The sequence below is a fragment of the Schistocerca piceifrons genome, chromosome 8, assembly GCF_021461385.2.
Source record: "Schistocerca piceifrons isolate TAMUIC-IGC-003096 chromosome 8, iqSchPice1.1, whole genome shotgun sequence".
Taxonomy (NCBI): domain Eukaryota; kingdom Metazoa; phylum Arthropoda; class Insecta; order Orthoptera; family Acrididae; genus Schistocerca; species Schistocerca piceifrons.
The window spans coordinates 418,204,960-418,226,827 of NC_060145.1; the positions used below are offsets into that span (position 1 = coordinate 418,204,960).

The 21,868-nt window shown below is 38.3% G+C and overlaps 1 protein-coding gene across 1 annotated transcript in view; it reads right to left on the reverse strand.

Annotated features, from left to right (window-relative positions):
• Positions 1-21,868, reverse strand: part of LOC124711193 (N-alpha-acetyltransferase 25, NatB auxiliary subunit) — an 84,814-nt gene that overhangs the window by 46,317 nt on the left and 16,629 nt on the right. Inside the window, exons 8-9 of the mRNA XM_047241122.1 lie at positions 15,440-15,609; positions 1,240-1,403 (exon numbers count right to left, since the gene is read on the reverse strand). Of these exons, the coding sequence (XP_047097078.1) occupies positions 1,240-1,403; positions 15,440-15,609 (334 nt within the window). The remainder of the gene's footprint in view (positions 1-1,239; positions 1,404-15,439; positions 15,610-21,868) is intronic.

Sequence of the window (21,868 nt, forward strand, 5' to 3'; positions counted from 1 at the left end):
AAATGTAAATAATTTTTATGAAAGGTAAATTTCTTTTCTCTGCGAACATGACTAGGCTGCAAACGGAAACAAATCAGAAATTGTGTGACTATAATTTTGTTTATTGATAAAATTTTCTAATTGTACAAAGTTCTTGCTAATAGTATTATCACTAATGAGCAATTCTAGTGATACCACACCTTGCAGAACATGTCTGCACATACCACCACTCACAATGACATTTGAATAGCAATCACTGCCAGCTCTTCTGACAAAAGGAAACAGAGTACAGTTTCCAAAGCAAATTTTCCATTCTGTAGCAGAGTGTGTGCCTATATGTAATATCTTGGCAGATTAAAACTCTGTGAAAGAGCAAGACACGAGTTTGGACCGTTGCTTTTCATGAGCAAGTGCTCAACTGACTGAGCAACCCAAGTACAACTCATGACCTCTCCTAGAAGTTTTACTTCTGCCAGTACCGCATCTCCTTCCTTTGTAGGAGATGAGGTACTGCCAGAAGCAAAGCTGTGAGGACGGGTCGCACATCATATCTGGGTTGATAGGAGATAATGGCAGAAATAATGTGAGGATAGGTTGTGAGTCATGCTTGGGTACCTCAGTCAGTAGTGGTAGGGCACCTGTTCATGAAAGGCAAAGGTCCTGAGTTCCAGCACACTGTTTTAATCTTGCAGGAAGTTTCAGGGTACTATTTATTATGCAATAATAAGCTCTCAGAAAAATTTGCATTTATTAGAAATGTAGCTATATGAGGGGCAGTCAACATTTTAATTATCAACTCAAAAAATTAATAAAATTATGTAATTAATTTTTTGTTTGATTGCAGACACAGGTCTATGTTCATGGTATACACTAAAATCCCGGACAACAGTACCACAGCACACCACTAGAGATGACAAAACAAAATGACACAGCCCAGTGACATACTGGAGAATTGTGCAGTAATTAATTTTCAGCAGAGGCAGAAATATTGCAGCTTCATCATGCCAATCCAGACACTTCTTTATTAATTTGTCTGAAGCAGAGTAACTCACTTTGACCTAAATAATTCAGTCATTTTACATATCAACAGATACTCCTCATAATGATACAATGATGCAAAAGTTGTGCAATTCCACAATGCAACAGTACAACACTACAACAGCAGAGCAGCAGTGACTGCAACTGGCAGTCAACACACATTCTCAAATTACAGCATGCACCAAGAAACCACTGATCTCATGAACTTATTTAATTTCTTACCCAAATTCAGTCTGCAGGCTGCCGGCGTTGAAACACTTTCCATGCTCGTAACACCTGAGTAAGTGTGTTACCAATTCTAGTCTTTCACCATCAGTCAGTTGTGAATGTAGGCCCATAGTACGCACCAACTGTATGCTACTTATATGTTGTTGCATTTGCCGTACCTACAAATTAAGGTTCTTCTTTTTAAAAAATTTTTAAAACAAGTGAGACAGCAATCACTCAGTAACTTAATTTTTAATTGTAACAAATAACATTTTTTGTTGTTTTAATTTTTTAAGTTTGTTTTCTTGCTACTTATTCCAAAACCAACACCAACATTTTTAGTTTAAGGATTTTATTTATTGAATGCAGTTGAAAACGGAAAACATTTAAAACAAAGATATTGATAAAAAACTGAGCATTTTCAAAACAATTAACCACAGCCACTCAACCTTGTATCTTTATAATTATTCTACAAAATTAATTTTTTGTTTGCAACTCACTATGAATACGTACAATAGGTCTACTTACTGAAAAGATGTGAGCCAGTTGGGTAGACATGTAAAAACACTAAAGGTTTTACAATAACCTAAAGGGAAAGGGAAAATTTGATTTGCTAATGAAACCCAACACAAAAGCTGAAAATTCAGCAATGGATGGCATTTTATATACGTGTGCTGTCATTCATTACCTTGTAGTCACATCCCATAAAAGGAACATGACAAGCAGTGACTTTTAGAGGAAATGAAATAAGTAAAGATAAATGGGTACCAAAGGTGTACAGAAGCAAATCACTTGTGAGCAGAGGGACAGCTGGCGAAAGTTACAACCGTGGCCGCACAGCTCGTGAGACATGTCTAAAGTCTGGCTCTAGCTGCCAGAGGCTGCGCTCATGTGTGTGTGAGTTGTCACGCAGGTGTGTGTGTGTGTGTGTGTGTGTGTGTGTGTGTGTGTGTGTGTGGTCTCTATAAAGGTCTTATTGGCTGACAGGTAGGGAAAAATTCCATGTGGGGAAAAATATATCTAAAATTATGTCTGCTTGTGTCTGTATATGTGCGGATGTGTGTGTGTGTGTGTGTGTGTGTGTGTGTGTGTGTCTCAAGTGTATACCTGTCCCTTTTCCCCCCTAATGTAAGTCTTTCTGCTCCCGGGATTGGAATGACTCCTTACCCTCTCCCTTAAAACCCACAGCCTTTCGTCTTTCCCTCTCCTTCCTTCTTTCCTGATGAAGCAACCGTGGGTTGCGAAAGCTTGAATTTTGTGTGTGCGTGTGTTTGTGTTTGTCTGTGTGTCTATCAACATACCAACACTTTCGCTTGGTAAGTTACATCATCTCTGTTTTTAGATATATTTTTATATTTTTCCCACGTGGAATATCTCTCTCTCTCTCTCTCTCTCTCTCTCTCTCTCTCTCTCTCTCTCTCTATATATATATATATATATATATATATATATATATATATATATATATATATATATATATAAAATAGAGGGAAACATTCCACGTAGGAAAAATATATCTAAAAACAAAGATGATGTGACTTACCAAATGAAAGTGCTGGCAGGTCGACAAACACACAAACAAACACAAACATACACACAAAATTCAAGCTTTTGTAACAAACTGTTGCCTCATCAGGAAAGAGGGAAGGAGAGGGAAAGACGAAATGATGTGGGTTGAAAACTCTTTGTCTTTAAATATGTCTGCTTGTGTCTGTATATGTGTGGATGGATATGTGTGTGTGTGTGTGTGTGTGTGTGTGTGTGTGTGTATATACCCGTCCTTTTTTCCCCCTAAGGTAAGTCTTTCCGCTCCCGGGAATGGAATGACTCCTTACCCTCTCCCTTAAAACCCACTTCCTTTCGTCTTTCCCTCTCCTTCCCTCTTTCCTGATGAGGCAACAGTTTGTTGCGAAAGCTTGAATTTTGTGTGTATGTATGTGTCTGTTTGTGTTTCTATCGACCTGCCAGATGAGGTGACTTACCGAACGAAAGCGCTGGCAGGTCTGCTTGTGGCTGTATGTGTGGATGGATATGTGCGTGTGTGCGAGTGTATACCTGTCCTTTTTTCCCCCAAAGGTAAGTCTTTCCGCTCCCGGGATTGGAATGACTCCTTACCCTCTCCCTTAAAACCCACTTCCTTTCGTCTTCCCCTCTCCTTCCCTCTTTCCTGATGAGGCAACAGTTTGTTGCGAAAGCTTGAATTTTGTGTGTATGTTTGCGTTTGTTTGTGTGTCTATCGACCTGCCAGCGCTTTCGTTTGGTAAGTCACCTCATCTTTGTTTTTATATATAATTTTTCCCACGTGGAATGTTTCCTTCTATGCCTGCTTGTGTCTGTGTATGTGCGGATGGGTGTGTGTATGTGCAGATGGGTGTGTGTGTGTGTGTGTGTGTGTGTGTGTGTGTGTGTGTGTGTGTGTGTGTGTGTGCGAGCGCGCGAGTGTATACCTGTCCTTTTTTCCCCCTAAGGTAAGTCTTTCTGCTCCCGGGATTGGAATGACTCCTTACCCTCTCCCTTAAAACCCACATCCTTTTGTCTTTCCCTCTCCTTCCCTCTTTCCCGATGAAGCAACCGTTGGTTGCGAAAGCTTGAATTTTGTGTGTATGTTTGTTTGTCTATCAACCTGCCAGCGCTTTCGTATGGTAAGTCACATCATCTTTGTTTTTATATACAATAGAGGGAAACATTCCACGTGGGAAAAATATATCTAAAACAAAGATGCTGTAGCTTACCAAATGAAAGCGTTGGTATGTTGATAGGAGACAATAAAAAACACACAAGCACACACACAAATTTCAAGCTTTCGCAACCCAAGGTTGCTTCATCAGGAAAGAGGGAAGGAGAGGGAAAGATGAAAGGATATATATGGGGGTAGGGGTGGGAGGGGGTGGTAGTAGTATGATGTTTGACAGGTTTTCTATTGACACTCAAAATAGAATGCAAATATGCAAAATCATCATTTACTGCTGTCGAATTAGCAAAATTCATTTTAACAATTAATGGTGTACTAATATATTCATATTTTTTTATAGTTTGAACCATGAATGAAGGTGGGCTGAATACAGATGACCTAGGATAGTAACACATTTTTGTCTTTTCCCATACACTTAAATTTTTAATTATGAGGTCTCTACACAATAAATGGAAAAAGACAACAAATACAATTGCATAAAGTTCCAAGTGAAATTTGTGACTAAATTGAGGATTTTTTGGTAAGGAGGAAGCAATATGTTATCTTGGATTGAGAGTAATCAATAGATGTAGAAGTAACTTCGCGTATGCTCCAGGGAAGTGTACTGGAACCCTTGCTGTTCATATTGTGTGTTAATGACCTTGCAGTCAAAATTAAAAATAAACTAAGACTTTTTGCAGATGTGCAATTATCTATAACAAAGTGCTGTCTAAAAGAACTTGCATAAATATTTGCTCAGATCTTGATACGATTCCACAGTGGTGCAAAAACTTGTAATTTGCTTTAAATGTTCAGAAATGTGTAATTGTGCACTTAACAAAACAAACAAAAAAACATAGTATTCTACTGTAATATCAATGGGTAACTGTTGGAATCAGTTAGCTTCTACAGATACCTTGGTGTAACACTTTGTAGATGAAATTGACTTATCACTTAGACTCAGTCATGGTAAAACAGGTGATAGGCTTTGGTGTATTGGTAGAATACTCGGATAATGCAATCATTCTACAAAGGAGATAGCTTGTGAATCACTCGTGTGACCCATTCTGGAATATTGCTCAAGTGTGTAGCACCTGTATCAAACAGGACTAACAGCGGGCACTGAACATATACCGAGAAGGGCAGCACACATGGTATCACGTTTGTTTGATCCATGGGAGAATATCACAGAGATGGTGAAGAAACTGAACTGGAAGACCCTTGAAGATAGACAAACTATCCTGTGAAAGCTTCCTTACTGAGTTGCAAGAACCAACTTGAAATGATATATCTAGGAATTTACTTCAAGTCTAAATTTATCACTCATGTAGGGATCATTGGAACAAGATTAGATTAATTATAATGTACATAGCTGCATTTAAATAGTTATTCTTTCTCTGCTCCATATGTGAATCGAACTGGAACAAGCCCTAATAACTGTACGGTGGGACATACTCTCTGCCATGCACATCACAGCACATGCAGAGTATAAATGTACAGACTAACCACACTGTTATATGCAGTTCCGCAAGGCGCTGCACTAACCAATAGTTTCTTATTTCTCAGCACATCTATTAAAAAATTGCTGTTTGGTTATTGGTATAGCATGTCAGTGGCCCAGGAAATATATTACTTCTTGCACATTGTTCTTCCTCTTGTTTTTGGTCATCTGAGAACCACACTAATTTGGATCAAATTCTTTCCTTTTGGTCTTTATTCCGACCAATAGTCTTTCATTCATGTACTTTGAAATAATCTTGATTCACCTGCCCACAATGTTTTTGTGCTGGGTCTATTCTGCCCTGGATATCTATGGCATCCATAACTTTCTGTCTGAAAGTTACTCAGCTTGAAACCTCTTTTTCCTTTACTTCCCTATCTTCTGGATCCCTTTGAACTCCTTGAATCCAGCATATTTTACTACTCTTGTTGACAAGATACTCCAATATCTTAAGTGTAACCCTTCTTTAGGCAATTCTATGGGTGTCCAAAGAACATAATCCTTTTCTTGATGTATGTCCGAGACCTTCTCAACCTGGGCATACAGTTCTTGGTTTGCTTCCCTTCTATATTGACAGCCTCCTGTTGCTGAATTCCTAGCATCTTCCCATAAAGCCTTTGTTCCGAAAATTCTAGCCTCTTAAGTTATCCTGTTCTTACAATTAACATGTTCTCTTATGTGTATAAGACCAGAGTGGGTAACTGTCTAGTAAAGTCTTAATTTTGTATTGCTCAAAAGATCTAACACAAATTGTTGATGGTGTACAACAACTGTCCACAAATTGGTTTCAGGTTTTTTATTCAAAAAGTACTGTCATCGGATTTGAATTTTTTACACTTCATCACACGGGTTTTCATGCTCCCATCAATACATATTATACATTGGTTTCTTGTTAATCACCCTAGAATAAACAATAATTTGCAAATTACAAACATGTAACCAAAATGGTTGCACTGCATATTTGTTTTGGAATGTAACTTATGTGAAATGTCCATGTGGTGCATTTTTATAACCAGTTTTCTTCCAACGAAATGCATTCTTAATGATGTTTGTACTCCTATTTTCACAGTAAAAAATATTGCACCACTTTGAAAGTACTTTCGTTTGGTCATAAGATGAATTTTCACTGTGCACTATGTTTTGATTTACAGCATACAAAAACAAATACACAGTTTGCAAAGTACATGAGTATCAAAGAGGCTACAATGCAATCACACATTTTTGGAGGGATGAAGGTAATGTAAATTACTGTTATGTTAGACTGAAATAGTGTTTAACATTAAATCTAGGGCATTAAACGCAGACAGAAATCAAATATACATGGGATTTTGTGAAATACAGCATTACAAACTCATTTTATACAATGGATAGTTAAAAAAATCTACTCACGAAGCGACGGCTGGGGCACATACACACAAAAAGGATTAATGTTTATAAGCCAGTCACTCCATCTTCTAGGTAGAAGAATTGATGGGAAGGAAAAGGGGTAAAGGAAAAAGACTGGAGAGGTTCAGAGAAATGGGTACAGTTCATAAAAGTCACCCAGAACCCTGGGCCAGTGGAGACTTACCAGGTGGGATGAAAAGGAAAGACTGATCGTTGGGAATTGCACTGGACGAGATTTGAAAACTTGAGAGCTTAAAGGTGGAAGACAGGTAAATATTCAAGACAAAGATTAGTACTGAAACATTGTGCACGAGTTAATAAGAGTGAAGAGTTAAGTGCACTATATGTAACAGAGGTGGGAGGGGGGGACGGTGAAAAATAGACAGGTCAGAAAATGAAAGATGTAGGAAACTAAAATGGAGTAAAGAAAGTAGTAGTTACTGTGAAGAAATGCCGAGATGGAAGGAATTAACATAAATTAAGGCCAAGTTGGTGGCAAGAACCAAGAAGAAGTTGTAAAGCTAGTTCCCACCTATGGAGTTCTGGAAAACTGGTGTCTGGGGGAAAAATCCAAATGGTGCATGTGGTGAAACAAGCACCGAGATCATGACTGTCATGTTGTACAGCATGCTCTGCAACAGGATATTGTGTGTTGCCTGCATATACCCTCTGCCTACACCCATTCATCCTTACTGAGAACTGTGTGGCGCTCATGGCAACGCAAAAGGCTGAACAGTGTTTACGTAACAGCTGGTATATGATGTGTACCATTTCACGCGTGACTTTCTCTTTTATACTAATGTTTTACCCGTTACAGGTCTGGAATAGGTGGTGGTATGAGGGCGCATAGGACAAGTCTTGCAGCGGGGATGGTCACAGGGGTAAGAGCCCTATGGTAGGGAGATGGGTGCAGAAGCTGCATAGGGCCTGACAAGGATATTGCGAAGATTGGAAAACAATGAAAAGCTATTCTAGGTGTGGTGGGCAAAATCTCTGACAGCCTTGTTGTAGCTGATTAATACGTTCAAGACCAGGATAATACTGAGTGACCAGTGGTGTGCTCGAAAGTTGTTTTTTGGTGGGATCAGCAGTATGAAGATTGGATGCAATGGCCTGGGAAATGTACTTTTGAACTAGGCTGTTGGGATAATTACATCCAGTGAAGGCTGAAGTGAGAGCGGTGTAGAGTCACCTGTGAAATGGTACACATCATATACCAGCTATTATGTAAACACTGTTCGGCCTTTTGTGTTGGCATGATCACCACACAGTTCTCGGTAAGAATGAATGGGTATAGGCAGAGGGTATATACAGGCAACACACAATATCATGTTGCAGAGCAAATTGTACAACATGAGTCAAGACTTCAGTGCCTGTTTCACCATATGCACCACCTGGATTTTTCCCTAAGACACCAGTTTTTCAGAACTCCACTGATGGGAACTAGCATTACAACATGTCCTTGGTTCTCGCCACCCACCTGGCCTTAATTTATGTTAATTCCTTCTGTCTCAGCATTTCTTCACTGTAAATACTACTTTCTTCACTCCACTTTAGTTTCCTACATCTTTCATTTTCTGACCTGTCTATTTTTCGTCATCCCTCCTCCCACCTCTGTTACATACAATGCACTTAGCTCTTCTCTCTTATTAACTCATGCACAAGGTTTTAGTACTAATCTTTGTCTTGCATATTTACTCTGTCTTACGCCTTTAAGATCTCAGGTTTTCAAATCTTGTCCAGTGCAGTTCCCAACAATCAGTCTTTCCTTCTCATGCCGCCTATTAAGTCTCTCCTGACCTGGGTTTCCAGGTGACTTTTCTGAACCATATCTATTTTCCCAAACCTCTCCAGTCCTTTTCCTTGACCCCTCCTCCTTCCCCTTCAACTCTTCTGCCAGAAGAAGGAGTCACTGGACTATCAGACCAATTGTGTGATTTGAGTGAAGAGTTCCTAGATAACAGAACGCAGCACGTCATTCTCAATGGAGAGAAGTCTTCTGAAGTAAGAGCTATTTCAGGTGTGCCGCAGGGGAGTGTCGTAGAACCGTTGCTATTCACTATATATACAAATGACCTTGTGGATAACATCGGAAGTTCACTGAGGCTTTTTGCGGATGATGCTGTAGTATATCGAGAGGTTGTAACAATGGAAAATTGTACTGAAATGCAGGAGGATCTGCAACGAATTGACACACGGTACAGCGAATGGCAAATTGAATATCAATGTAGACAAGTGTTATGTACTGCAAATACATAGAAAGAAAGATTCTTTATCATTTAGCTACAATATAGCAGGTCAGCAACTGGAAGCAGCTAATTCCATAAATTATCTGGGAGTAGGCTTTAGGAGTGATTTAAAATGGAATGACCATATAAAATTAATCGTCGGTAAAGCAGGTGCCAGACAGATTCATTGGAAGAATCCTAAGGAAATGCAGTCCGAAAACAAAGAAAGTAGGTTACAGTACACTTGTTCGCCCACTGCTTGAATACTGCTAACCGGTGTGGGATCCGTACCAGATAGGGTTGATAGAAGAGGTATAGGAGATCCAACGGATAGCAGCGCGCTTCGTTACAGGATCATTTAGTAATCGCGAAAGTGTTACGGAGATGATAGATAAACTCCAGTGGAAGACTCTGCAAGAGAGACGCTCAGTATTTTGGTACGGGCTTTTGTTGAAGTTCACCGAGGAGGCAAGCAGTATATTGCTCCCTCCAACGTATATCTCATGAAGAGACCATGAGGATAAAATCAGAGAGATGAGAGCACTCACAGAGATATACCGACAAACTTTCTTTCCACGAACAATACGAGACTGGAATAGGACGGAGAACCGATAGAGGTACTCAAGGTACCCTCCGCCACATACTGTCAGGTGGCTTGCGGAGTACGGATGTAAATAGCTTATAAAAGTTAATCCCTTTTGTGCGTGTGTTCCCCTGCCGTTCCTTGGTGAACAGACTTCTTATCTTTCTAGTTACATTATGCTGTCAATAACTGATGATTTTCCATGTTATCTGATAGAATAACAGACATACAAGTGTGGGCAAGAAGTGTGTGAATTCTTACATTCTATATGAACATCAATGATGATAACACATTAGAATTTATTCGCACTTAGCACCATAAATAATACTGACTATTCTAGGAACACACAGTATTATGAGATTTGTTACTGGATACACAGAGAGGTGTACAATTATTGTACTTGAGCACAGAAAGTACTTTCTGGAAGTTTTCAGAAAAGTGTGTTACCAAATTCAGTCTGCTCATTAAGGATGTTATCAGGGGGAAGTGTTTTTGTGTATGTATTTCTATTTCCTCTAATAGATTCATAGTGGCTCCTTTTTCTGCTGAATGTATTTTCATATTCTTTCAGTGTTCTTCACTGAATGGTTTTCTTCTCCAATGTAGGCTGATTTACTGCAGGGGGCCTTGGAAAGATTTAATTGTGGATCACTTTTTGCTGTAATTTATTGATGGTAGAGAAGCTAATATTTTTCTTCTTAAAGAAATCTGCAATTTGGTATGATACACTGCTGTGCTGTGGAGTTGCGGCTTTTGTTTTTATTTTGTTGTGGCGTTTTTCTATTATTATAGGAACATAACCATTATTGTGGGCAACTGTTTTAATTATACCGATTTCATTTTGCCGATCTGTGTGATTCATAGGTACTTTTTGCATTCGATGTTCCATGGCTCTGAATTATGACATTTTGTGTTGGCTGGGATAACATGAGGAGTTGTCAATGCTGACATCTGTGGTGGTGAGTTTCTTGTAGATACTAAATTGATGTTTATAGTTAAATGTTACAGATTTTAAGATTAAGAAAATTTATGTTCTTATTTGTTTCATGCTGAACTATGAATTTCATATTTTTATGCTTTTCGCAGAGGTCTGTTGCCAATGTATCCATTTCAGTGTTTGCACCATCAAAGATAAAGATCGTATCATCAACAAACCTTTTGGTTGTGATTTGTTGAGAAATATTTTTGTTCCATGTGGTTGATGTAAATTTCTGCTAATGTCCCAGCTAAGCTACTTCCCATTGCCAAACCATTATATTGATGGTAAAGCTGTGTATTTGTTTCTGTATACTATAACTCAAAACATGTGGTGAACATTGAAAATTTGTTTTGTGGCTGAAGGAAAATGGTTTAAAATGCAGTGCATCATTTGTGACTGTGGAAAAACAAACTTCCTTGAGAATGTATTTAAGTGCAAGAAAACTGTTAATACAAATGTGCCAGATGGACATTTGACTTAAGTTGCATTCCTACACAAATATGTAGCACAGCCATTTTGGTTACACATTTGTAATTTGTAAATTATTGTTTATCCTAGGGCACTTAACAGGAAACCAATTTATAATACATACTGATGAAAGAATGAAAAAAAACTGTGTGATGATGAATGGTAAAAATTTCGAAACTTTTAACATTACTTTTTGAACAATGAAACCAATTCGTGGCTGGTTGCTGGACACCATCAACAATTTATTTTATATAACAGCCATGGTCTCCTACCACGTCTACATATGATAAAATTTCATTCTTCTTATTGTATATGTACATAGGAAGTTAGCTTGCTAGATTTATCTTGTTTGTTTGTGAACCCATAGATCCTTTTTCCGTCAGAGTAGTTTTTATCCTTTCTCCAAGGCATTTAAATGTCCCTACCTTCTGAATTTTTCCTCCACTAGATGTTTGTCATATACTGTCTCCTCAACAGCAACCGGGAAACATGCTTTAGCCGCTGGTGGTTGGTTTTGTTCATTTAGTTGTGCCATTGTTTTCTGTTCTTCCTAATTTGATTCAGTATTTCTTCATTAGTTATCTGATCTACTCACCTAATCTTCAGCATTCTTCTGCAGCAACATATTTCAAAAGCTTCTACTCTCCTCCTTTCCTTACTGCTGACTGTGTATGTTCGAGTTACAGATGAATATCTTCAGAAAATACTTCCTTACATTTAAATTCATATTTGATGTTTACATATTTCTCCTCTTCAAAAATGCTTTTCTTGCTACAGTCAGTCAGCATGCTAAATCCTTTGCCTCTGTCACTGCCACACACATGGTAATGGAAAGTTATAGTAGGATGCAATAAATCAGGAGCAAAGGTAACAACTCGCGCAACACGAGAGATACTGAGATGTTGGAAGGCATGTAACAAGTCTGCAAACTTCATTAGCTTTCAAACGACTCCTTTTTCATACAAAAATCAAACAATGGAAAATCCAGGATGGAATGTAACACCACCAGAGACGGAAAGTTGCTACTCACCATTTAGCTGAGATGCTGAGTCGCAATAGGCACAACAAAAAGATTCACACAATTATAGCCATTAAGGCCTTTGTCAGCAGTAGACACACACACACACACACACACACACACACACACACACACACACGAACCACGGTGTGGTTTCAACTCTCTGAGACTTCAGACGTGTGTGTGTGTGTGTGTGTGTGTGTGTGTGTGTGTGTGTGTGTGTGTGTGTGTGTGTGTGTGTGTGTCTACTGCTGACAAAGGCCTTAATGGCCGAAAGCTATAACTGTGTGAATCTTTTTGTTGTGCCTACCGCGACTCAGCATCTCCGCTATATAGTGAGAAGCAACTCTCCTTTTTCCCCAAATGCACACATGAGCCTTCCCCAAGTCGTCATCACTTATTTTGTTGCCCAAGTAGTAAAACATCTCTACCGCTTTTTGTGGCTCATTTTCTAATCTAACTCGTTCATCACTGACTGATTTATTTTGATAAATTCCATTACCCTGAATAATGCAGCAGATAATCAAGTAGTCAAGAGAACAATCTCTAGGTTCACAACAACAGACTTAGGCAAGGACAATAATACACAATACACACCTATCTTCTGAGATAAGTTTTGGGTCAGTATTGCCTCATGTGTTCCCACATTTCTCTGGAAGCCAAAACTAATCTCCCTCAGGATCGGCTTCTACCAGCCTTTTGATTCTTCTACAAACAATGCTTGCTACTAATTTGCAATCATAACGTACTTCACCTGTCTGGCAAATCTTGAATATCAGGTGGAATTGTTTTGTAACGGATGGCTCTCCGAAAGACTTCAATAACTCTGAGGAAACACTGTCAACTCCATGGGCCTTTTTTCTTTTAATAAGGATATATTGTAACATTCTATTACCTTGTGTCACTGACAAACCCAATAGGGTAAAAACAAATGACTAAATAACCAACAGGAATGGTATTGACATTCTAGAAATCTGGAGTTGAGAAATCAGAGATGGTGATGTAGTTGTAACAAGATAGTTACAGTTTTAATGTCTCCATGAAAAAGAGTGTATGAACAGATCATTATTGGGTGAGTAGGGGGAGAGGAGATGGTTGGCAGGTAGCAGGCGGTGGGTAGGGGGGGAGACCAAACTTGACGAGTTAGTGGCAACAACATAATTGATAAACTATTTTTTGCTTCGGGTATTCATGAGTGTATGTGATGAGCTTCCCGCTTTCAATAAAATTTATGTCACCCTCAAGACTGACTGCACAATATTTAGGAAAACACCAGAAAAACTTTATCTGTGGATGATGTGCTGCTGAATTTTATGTTCACCATTAGCCTACTGAACAAACTATACAAAGCATCAGGCCTTGGAATCTGAAGCAGGATGACTATATGGCATACAACATTCCGACTGTCCTTTCTGTCAGTCTCCAATAAATATTCTGGCAAACTATCCATGTATTGTTTTTCAATAACTTTCAACATAAATTTTTTTCTCTTATTCTCTTTGTGTATATATCAGTGCCAATGTATCTTGTTGCTTAGATGGAAGATTCTATTTTATTTATCTTAACACAATTTAATCTCTCACTCTGACAGTTTCTCTCTGTTCTGTTATTTCTCCTTTTAACAGAAATAAGTGAACAGTTTAATGAGCAGTCAATGCTGAGGTAGTGACATATGCAAATGAACAGTGGTAGTATTTGCCTGAAGTGATATAGGAAAATTACTTGAGACAATGTGGGTTATCAGGTGAGGATATGAACCTTGTCTCCCCCCACCCCCTGCTACAAATGAGAGTCTTGTGTCTTAATCATTGTCTCACCTCACATCATTCAGCATCTCCATCCAGTTTCAATTACATGAAAAGATCACTATAGATTTTTGCAATAAATACTAATTTTACAATTTTTTAAAACATATACTCCCAATAGATCTTCAGCAACTGCAAATGATATTGTAACACGAGTTTTTCCACATCTCCTTAATGAATCTTCTAAAATTCTTTCCACTAGAGATGTGTTCCTTCAGCATGTTATTTATATGAGAAGACAGTAATGAATGATCAGCTGCCACCCAGGTGACACTTCTAACTAGTCACACATAATCAACATTGTGCACACTCTGCAAAAGCAAGAGACAGAAAAAATAAAAAAACCACCACCACAACTAGACACTGTGCAAAAGCTAAAATCAGCATCATGCACCTAATCCGGCATGGCTGGCCTGGCTCACAACATTTCAGCATCTCAGTGGAATTACGAAGAATGGAGGCGGCTAGTAAAATTTTATTTTACAGTCAGCCTCAGAAACTACCAATAACACTGAATTTGGTTAACAAGGGTCCACGTTATACAAAATGCATTTCCCCCCGTCACATTATATTTTATTGAACTAAATTATCATCAGTGTTCCATAAACTACAAGTATTTTATGATTAAATTTTGCTGGAGATTCAGAAACAGTGGTTTTTCAAGCTACTGCAGTACAATTCATTTAGTTACAGCACTTCCTGGTGTATTTTGGTTGTCACATGTACATAAACAAAATGTTCACATTTAAGTCGAGAAACACAAGGCACTGAATAGCACTAAATGGTGTGTGTGTGTGTGTGTGTGCGACGAAGGTCATATAGACCGAAATCTAATTTGTGACAGTCTTAATGTTGGGCCTATCTCAGCATCTCTGCTATATGGCGAGTCGCAACTTTCCTTTTAATAATATTGTTACATTCCATCCTGGATTTTCCATTGTTTGAAAGTGCATATGAAGATGGAAATACTCTCAGGTACAGGCAGCATCACCATTAATAAAGTATTCGATACATATTGTTTTACTAGAATTAACAGTACCTCAACTCATGATGATAAATGCTCTTGTTGCCTATAAAAATTAAGGTTTTATAGGCCGGAACATGCTTATGTAAAAAATCTTACACCTTTTAATATGCATCATTTCTTTCCCCATGTATATCCTCCCAGTGTCACCTGCACTCACAACTCTACAGAAATACTGGATGTGTTTCGCATTTTCACACCATAATACACATCTCAAAAAGAATATTTCATAATAATACGTTATCTGGCATATTTTTGTATGCTTGTGGAGAGCAACAACAGCTACAAATTGGTTTACCACAGAAGTGAGAATGATTTGTTCTATTAAATTGTGTATTCTTCAATCAATCTAGGCAGCACATAACTTGGTATCATTTTGCTCAGGTGACAAACCAAAAGAGGCAGCTAATGTAAGTATATAGCCACAAACAAAAATGAAAGTAATGATCAAGTTAGCATATGTTTATTAATTAATAAATATACACAAAACAAATGCAGTAATGTGAACAAATACTGCTGTCGAGTAAGTCATTATATATTGTAGGAACATACCGTTGCTGGCATTTCTCTACCCTGCAGTCCAACAGTCTGTTCCACTTGAGATACAAATTCCTGGTGGCGATCCTCGGGCAGAAGGGAAACAAACCTCTTTAAGTCAGACACACAACAAGGTTTATCGCTGAAATTTCTGAAGTACGCCATCATCAAGTCCACAATGTCACCTATTCAAAAATTCCAAACTGAGTGATGCTAAAAGGGTCAAACACAGGGATACACAATATTCAATACTTTAATAAAAGTTTAAAATAAGTAAGATGAAAATGGAACATATAAAGCTCGATTAACTTTCTTCTATTAACAATGTAATGCTCCTACGAAACTATGTTTCTTTTTTTTAATTATAGCAATAACATATTTTAAGTTTTAATATTCACATCAGTCACCATATACAGTATTCTAAATTGTGAAACTTCTATTTCAGCGCCACCTCTGCTTAGTTAAATGTCTTTTTTATAAATGATCATACAGACCAGATTCTGTATTCATACTACCAGCAGGAAAGGTGCATAAGAGAATGTGATAAGCTACAAACTTTGAACAAATAAAATGAGCAAGAAATGTGACAGATAAATAAATAAAAGGGAGAAAGAGATGTGGGATACATATACTGGAATTATTGCTTGCGCCTTGTCCCGCGGTTACGCAGGGTTGGCCATGGTTAATTGGATTTGGCATGTTAATTTTAAGGGGTGGCCGGATGCCCTTCCTGCCGCCACCCTGTACCCCCTACGATGGAATTAGTTTACCTCAACTGTCTGTGTCTAGTGGAATCCATGAAATAGTGTGAATGTTTTCAGATGTCTGCGAGCTGTGTAACTGAGGCGGAACATAGGGACCAGCCCAGTATTCACCTAGTAGGATGTGGAAAACTGCCTAAAAACAACATCCAGGATGGCCGGCACACCGACCCTTGTCGTCAATCCATCAGGCGGATTTGATCCAGGGCCGGTGCACCTACGCGAGTCCAGGAAGCAGCGCATTAGCGCTCTCGGCTACCCTGGTGGGTGTGGGATACATAAACTGGAATGGTTGCTGTTAAATCGTGCTCATAACTAATTATGTTGTAATAAATGTATTGAATGTAATTACGTGCAGAAGTTGCTGGATTTTTCTTTTTTATTTATTTATTTTTTTACTCTCAGTGCAATACGAGACACAATCATTGTGGATGAAACATTAATACTGTTGATAATGAACACATATAAAAACAGTTCATAGGCTGTTATTTTTAAAAAAAAAGGTATAAACTATTTTACATGCAACCTATAAATGATTGCATGTACAGTTAATCCTCACTAATTTGAAATCTGTGACCGTTCAGACTGGTCTTTTGTCGTGAACTAAAATATGGCCTCACTGTACCAGAAATAATTTCTGCCAACTGTAAAATGTTGCATGCATCACCTCTCTTCTAGTTCACTTCACATGTGGCCAATAACAAGTAATGTGTCTATCATCGTCAGTCACAAGCACACAATAAAATCAAAGCCTACTCAGTTGCTCAAGCTCACACAATGACTTATGTAAAATCCCATGTTTGTAATTGCTTAAAAGTGTATTGTAGTGTCATTCAGTACAATACAGACACCAATATGCGTGTTAGGAGTATACAAAAATACTTTAGTTTAGAAGATAAAATGAGATTTCATGATAAAATCCAAGCTGGGTTTTTGTACAGAGTGTAATGAGAAGAGTTTGGATTTGCTAAGCCAACTTTTGATAGTATTAGAAAAATCGCAATAAAATTTTGTACAAGGCCTTAAAGCAACATGAAATAACTGGAAAATGAAAACTGACAACTGCATTAAAACTGACCACCATCATTGGTACTCGGTACAGTTCCTACAAACAAAACTCTTTTGGAGTTCCTGGAAGTGGAGTTGAGCTGCACCCTATAGCAGAAAGAAGAGGAGGTAAACTTGAGCAACAGGTTTCCAGCTCAGTACTAGATATCTATTCAGATTGCATAATCAGTATACTATCTTCAAGAGAATAGTGTGTGGCAAAGGTTTCAAGTGTATTTGTTATTGTATATTGTAAATCAAATAATGTGGTGCACATCGTAAATTCGTTTTGTGACCGAACGAAAGTGGTTTCAATGCAGTGCAACATTTTTGACTGTTAAAATACAAACATCCTTGAGAATGTATTTCACGGCATTAAAACTGCTAATACAAATGCACAAGATGGACATTTCACGTAAGTTGCATTCCAACACAAATATGTAATGCAACCATTTAGGTTACACATTTGTAATTTGTTGGTTGGTTGGTTGGTTTGTGGGGGTTGAAGGGACCACACTACTTGTAATCTGTAAATTGTTGTTTATCCTAGGAAAGCATACAGGAAACCAATGCATAATCTGTATTGATGAAAGCACAAAAAAAAAAAAAAAAAAAAAAAAAAAAAACCATCTGCTGATGAATTGTAAAAAAAACTGAAACAGGTAACGGTACTTTTTGAATGTTGTGGTTGTTGTGGTCTTCAGTCCTGAGACTGGTTTGATGCAGCTCTCCATGCTACTCTATCCTGTGCAAGCTTCTTCATCTCCCAGTACCTACTGCAGCCTACAGCCTTCTGAATCTGCTTAGTGTATTCATCTCTTGGTCTCCCTCTATGATTTTTACCCTCCACACTGCCCTCCAGTACCAAATTGGTGATCCCTTGATGCCTCAGAACATGTCCTACCAACCGATCCCTTCTTCTAGCCAAGCTGTGCCATAAACTCCCCTTCTCCCCAATTCTATTCAATACCTCCTCATTAGTTATGTGATCTACCCATCTAATCTTCAGCATTCTTCTGTAGCGCCACATTTTGAAAGCTTCTGTTCTCTTCTTGTCTAAACTATTTATCGTCCATGTTTCACTTCCATACATGGCTACACTCCATACGAATACTTTCAGAAACAACTTCCTGACACTTAAATCAATACTCGATGTTAACAAATTTCTCTTCTTCAGAAACGCTTTTCTTGCCTTTCCCAGTCTACATTTTATATCCTCTCTACTTCGAACATCATCAGTTATTTTGCTCCCCAAATAGCAAAACTCCTTTACTACTTTAAGTGTTTCATTTCTAATCTAATTCCCTCAGCATCACCCGACTTAATTCGACTACATTCCATTATCCTCATTTTGCTTTTGTTAATGTTCATCTTATACCCTCCTTTCAAGACACTGTCCATTCCGATCAACTGTTCTTCCAAGTCCTTTGCTGTCTCTGACAGAATTACAACGTCATCGGCGAACCTCAAAGTTTTTATTTCTTTTCCATGGATTTTAATACCTACTCTGAATTTTTCTTTTGTTTCCTTTACTGCTTGCTCAATATACAGATTGAATAGCATTGGGGAGAAGCTACAACCCTGTCTTACTCCCTTCCCAACGACTGCTTCCCTTTCATGCCCCTCAACTCTTATAACTGCTATCTGGTTTCTGTACAAATTGTAAATAGCCTTTCGCTCCCTGTATTTTACCCCTGCCACCTTCAGAATTTGAAAGAGAGTATTCGAGTCAACACTGTCAAAAGCTTCCTCTAAGTCTACAAATGCTAGAAATGTAGGTTTGCCTTTTCTTAATCTTTCTTCTAAGATAAGTCGTAGGGTCAGTACTGCCTCACGTGTTCCAACATTTCTATGGAATCCAAACTGATCTTCCCCGAGGTCAGCTTCTACCAGCTTTTCCATTCGTCTGTAAAGAATTGGCGTTAGTATTTTGCAGCTGTGACTTATTAAACTGATAGTTCGGTAATTTTCACATCTGTCAACACCGGCTTTCTTTGGGATTGGAATTACTATATTCTTCTTGAAGTCTGAGGGAATTTAGCCTGTCTCGTACATCTTGCTCACCAGATGGTAGAGTTTTGTTAGGCCTGGCTCTCTCAAGGCTGTCAGTAGTTCTAATGAAATGTTGTCTACTCCCGGGGCCTTGTTTTGACTTAGGTCTTTCAGTGCTCTGTCAAACTCTTCACGCAGTATCATATCTCCCATTTCATCTTCATCTACCTCCTCTTCCATTTCCATAATATTGTCCTCAAGAACATCGCCCCTGTATAGACCCTCTATATACTCCTTCCACCTTTCTGCTTTCCCTTCTTTGCTTAGAATTGGGTTTCCATCTGAGCTCTTGATATTCATGCATGTGGTTCTCTTTTCTCCAAAGGTCTCTTTAATTTTCCTGTAGGCAGTATCTATCTTACCCCTCGTGAGATAAGCCTCTACATCCTTACATTTATCCTCTATCCATCCCTGCTTAGCCATTTTGCACTTCCTGTCGATATCATTTTTGAGACATTTGTATTCCTTTTTGCCTGCTTCATTTACTGCATTTTTGTATTTTCTCCTTTCATCAATTAAATTCAGTATCTCTTCTGTTACCCAAGGATTTCTACTAGCCCTCGTCTTTTTACCTACTTGATCCTCCGCTGCCTTCACTATTTCATTCCTCAAAGCTATCCATTCTTCTTCTACTGTATTTCTTTCCCCCATTCCTGTCAATTGTTCCCTTATGCTCTCCCTGAAACTCTGTACAACCTCTGGTTCTTTCAGTTTATCCAGGTCCCATCTCCTTAAATTCCGACATTTTTGCAGTTTCTTCAGTTTTAATCTACAGTTCACAACCAATAGATTGTGGTCAGAGTCCACATCTGCCCCTGGAAATCTCTTACAATTTAAAACCTGGTTCCTAAATCTGCGTCTTACCATTATATAATCTATCTGATACCTTCTAGTATCAGCATAGTGATACTACAGGTCAGTGTTTGCAATGGAGCTTTTCATGAAAAAGAGGCTGAAAATTAGCTTAGTGTGATGCCAAAGACAGGATATGTAACATTTCAGGGTTTTAAACAAAAGCCCTACATGTTAACATTTATAGGTAATACACGTCACAGCACTCACCTTTTCACTGGGGAATGAATGCTGCAAGTGAATTATTCAATAGGAAAAAAGGATACTAGCTGCTATTTCATCTTATTAGATAAAAAGTTTTGAGTGATAAATGTATTGAAAGATCATCTGCCTTCTGCATACAATCATTTGCAAAATACTTCGTATAGTAACCCCGCTGGGCATACACGGGATGATACACACATATTGATATGCGTAATGTCTCACACATCCAGCACAGATGCCTACGGCAGGAATGCACGCACTATTGCAAACCAGTCATGTGAGCTTCCATAGTGGGCAAATACGAGACTGCTTAGCGGTGGCCTCTTCGAGTTTTAAGTATTCTGACTCACCTCTATCTCTACGGAATCTGTAACACTGACTGTTTACTGAGTATAGAGCAACAAATCATGAGCTTGTGGTTTCCACCACTGCTTACCTATATGGAACTTTGAATACGAAATTTGAGTTATGCGATTAACTCACACTTTGACCTTACTCTACTACTATGGATCTCAAAATAATTTATGTTTTTGGCTCAGATGACTTTTTCTCCAAGAACTATTACTGTTTGATTCCAGGACTAACTGACAATTTAGAATGTTGTTACAGATTTTATTTTATGTTCATTAAAAGTTATGTCCCAAAATGTGGGTTACAGCATTGCTGGTGATGCGGTCGCAGTTGTGGTTCACCAAGCATTACCACAGACACCAGTTTACTTGAGCTTTGGCAGCAACAGTATTTAGACTTGATCAAACACTTAACTAATTCAAAACACTCAACTAGTTCACAGGAACAATGGCAACAACAGCTAACCTGGCAACGACAACTGCATCAAGAATTACTCAAATATTAAACTAGGGCTGAGGAGGAGGACGAGGAGGAGCTGCAGCAGACACTGCCAATCATTTCAGCCTTTAGGGAGGTTCAAGAATAGTAGGAAGTATTGTATTTACCTGATTACAACATGAGGTTTTTCCCCAAATTTGTCAGTCGAAAAATACGGGGTCGTCTTATATTCGCAGGTTAAGCTATTGCTGCTCAGGTGAATGTTTTTACATTGTGTAATATATTAATATAGGGCTCGTCTTACATTTGCGGACGAAGCTTTGGCTAGTTAAGTTTCGTACAAATTTATTCCGAAAATTCCAAAGGGTAAGACATATCAAACAATACTTGTGTTTGAATAGGGTCAAGATTTCTGGATAAGGCAAAGTGCTCAAAACAAAATCAACCTTGCTCGAACAATCATGTGACATTTCTCTCGTGGTGCCAGGGCCAGGCATGTGCAAGAAACTATGAACTAGCCATTACAACAATCTAATGCTCTGCTTAAAAATCAACAATTCTGTGAAACACAGGAGGAAATAACATTAAATTCTATCAACTTACACACTTTTGTTGTATCTGAACTGGTTTGCAACAAGAGTTCTCATATATGTATGGATACCATACACATACATTTAAGCCACATTTTAAGTAAAGCCAACCTTCAAAGGAGAAAATCTTGTTCTTCAGAAACCATTAT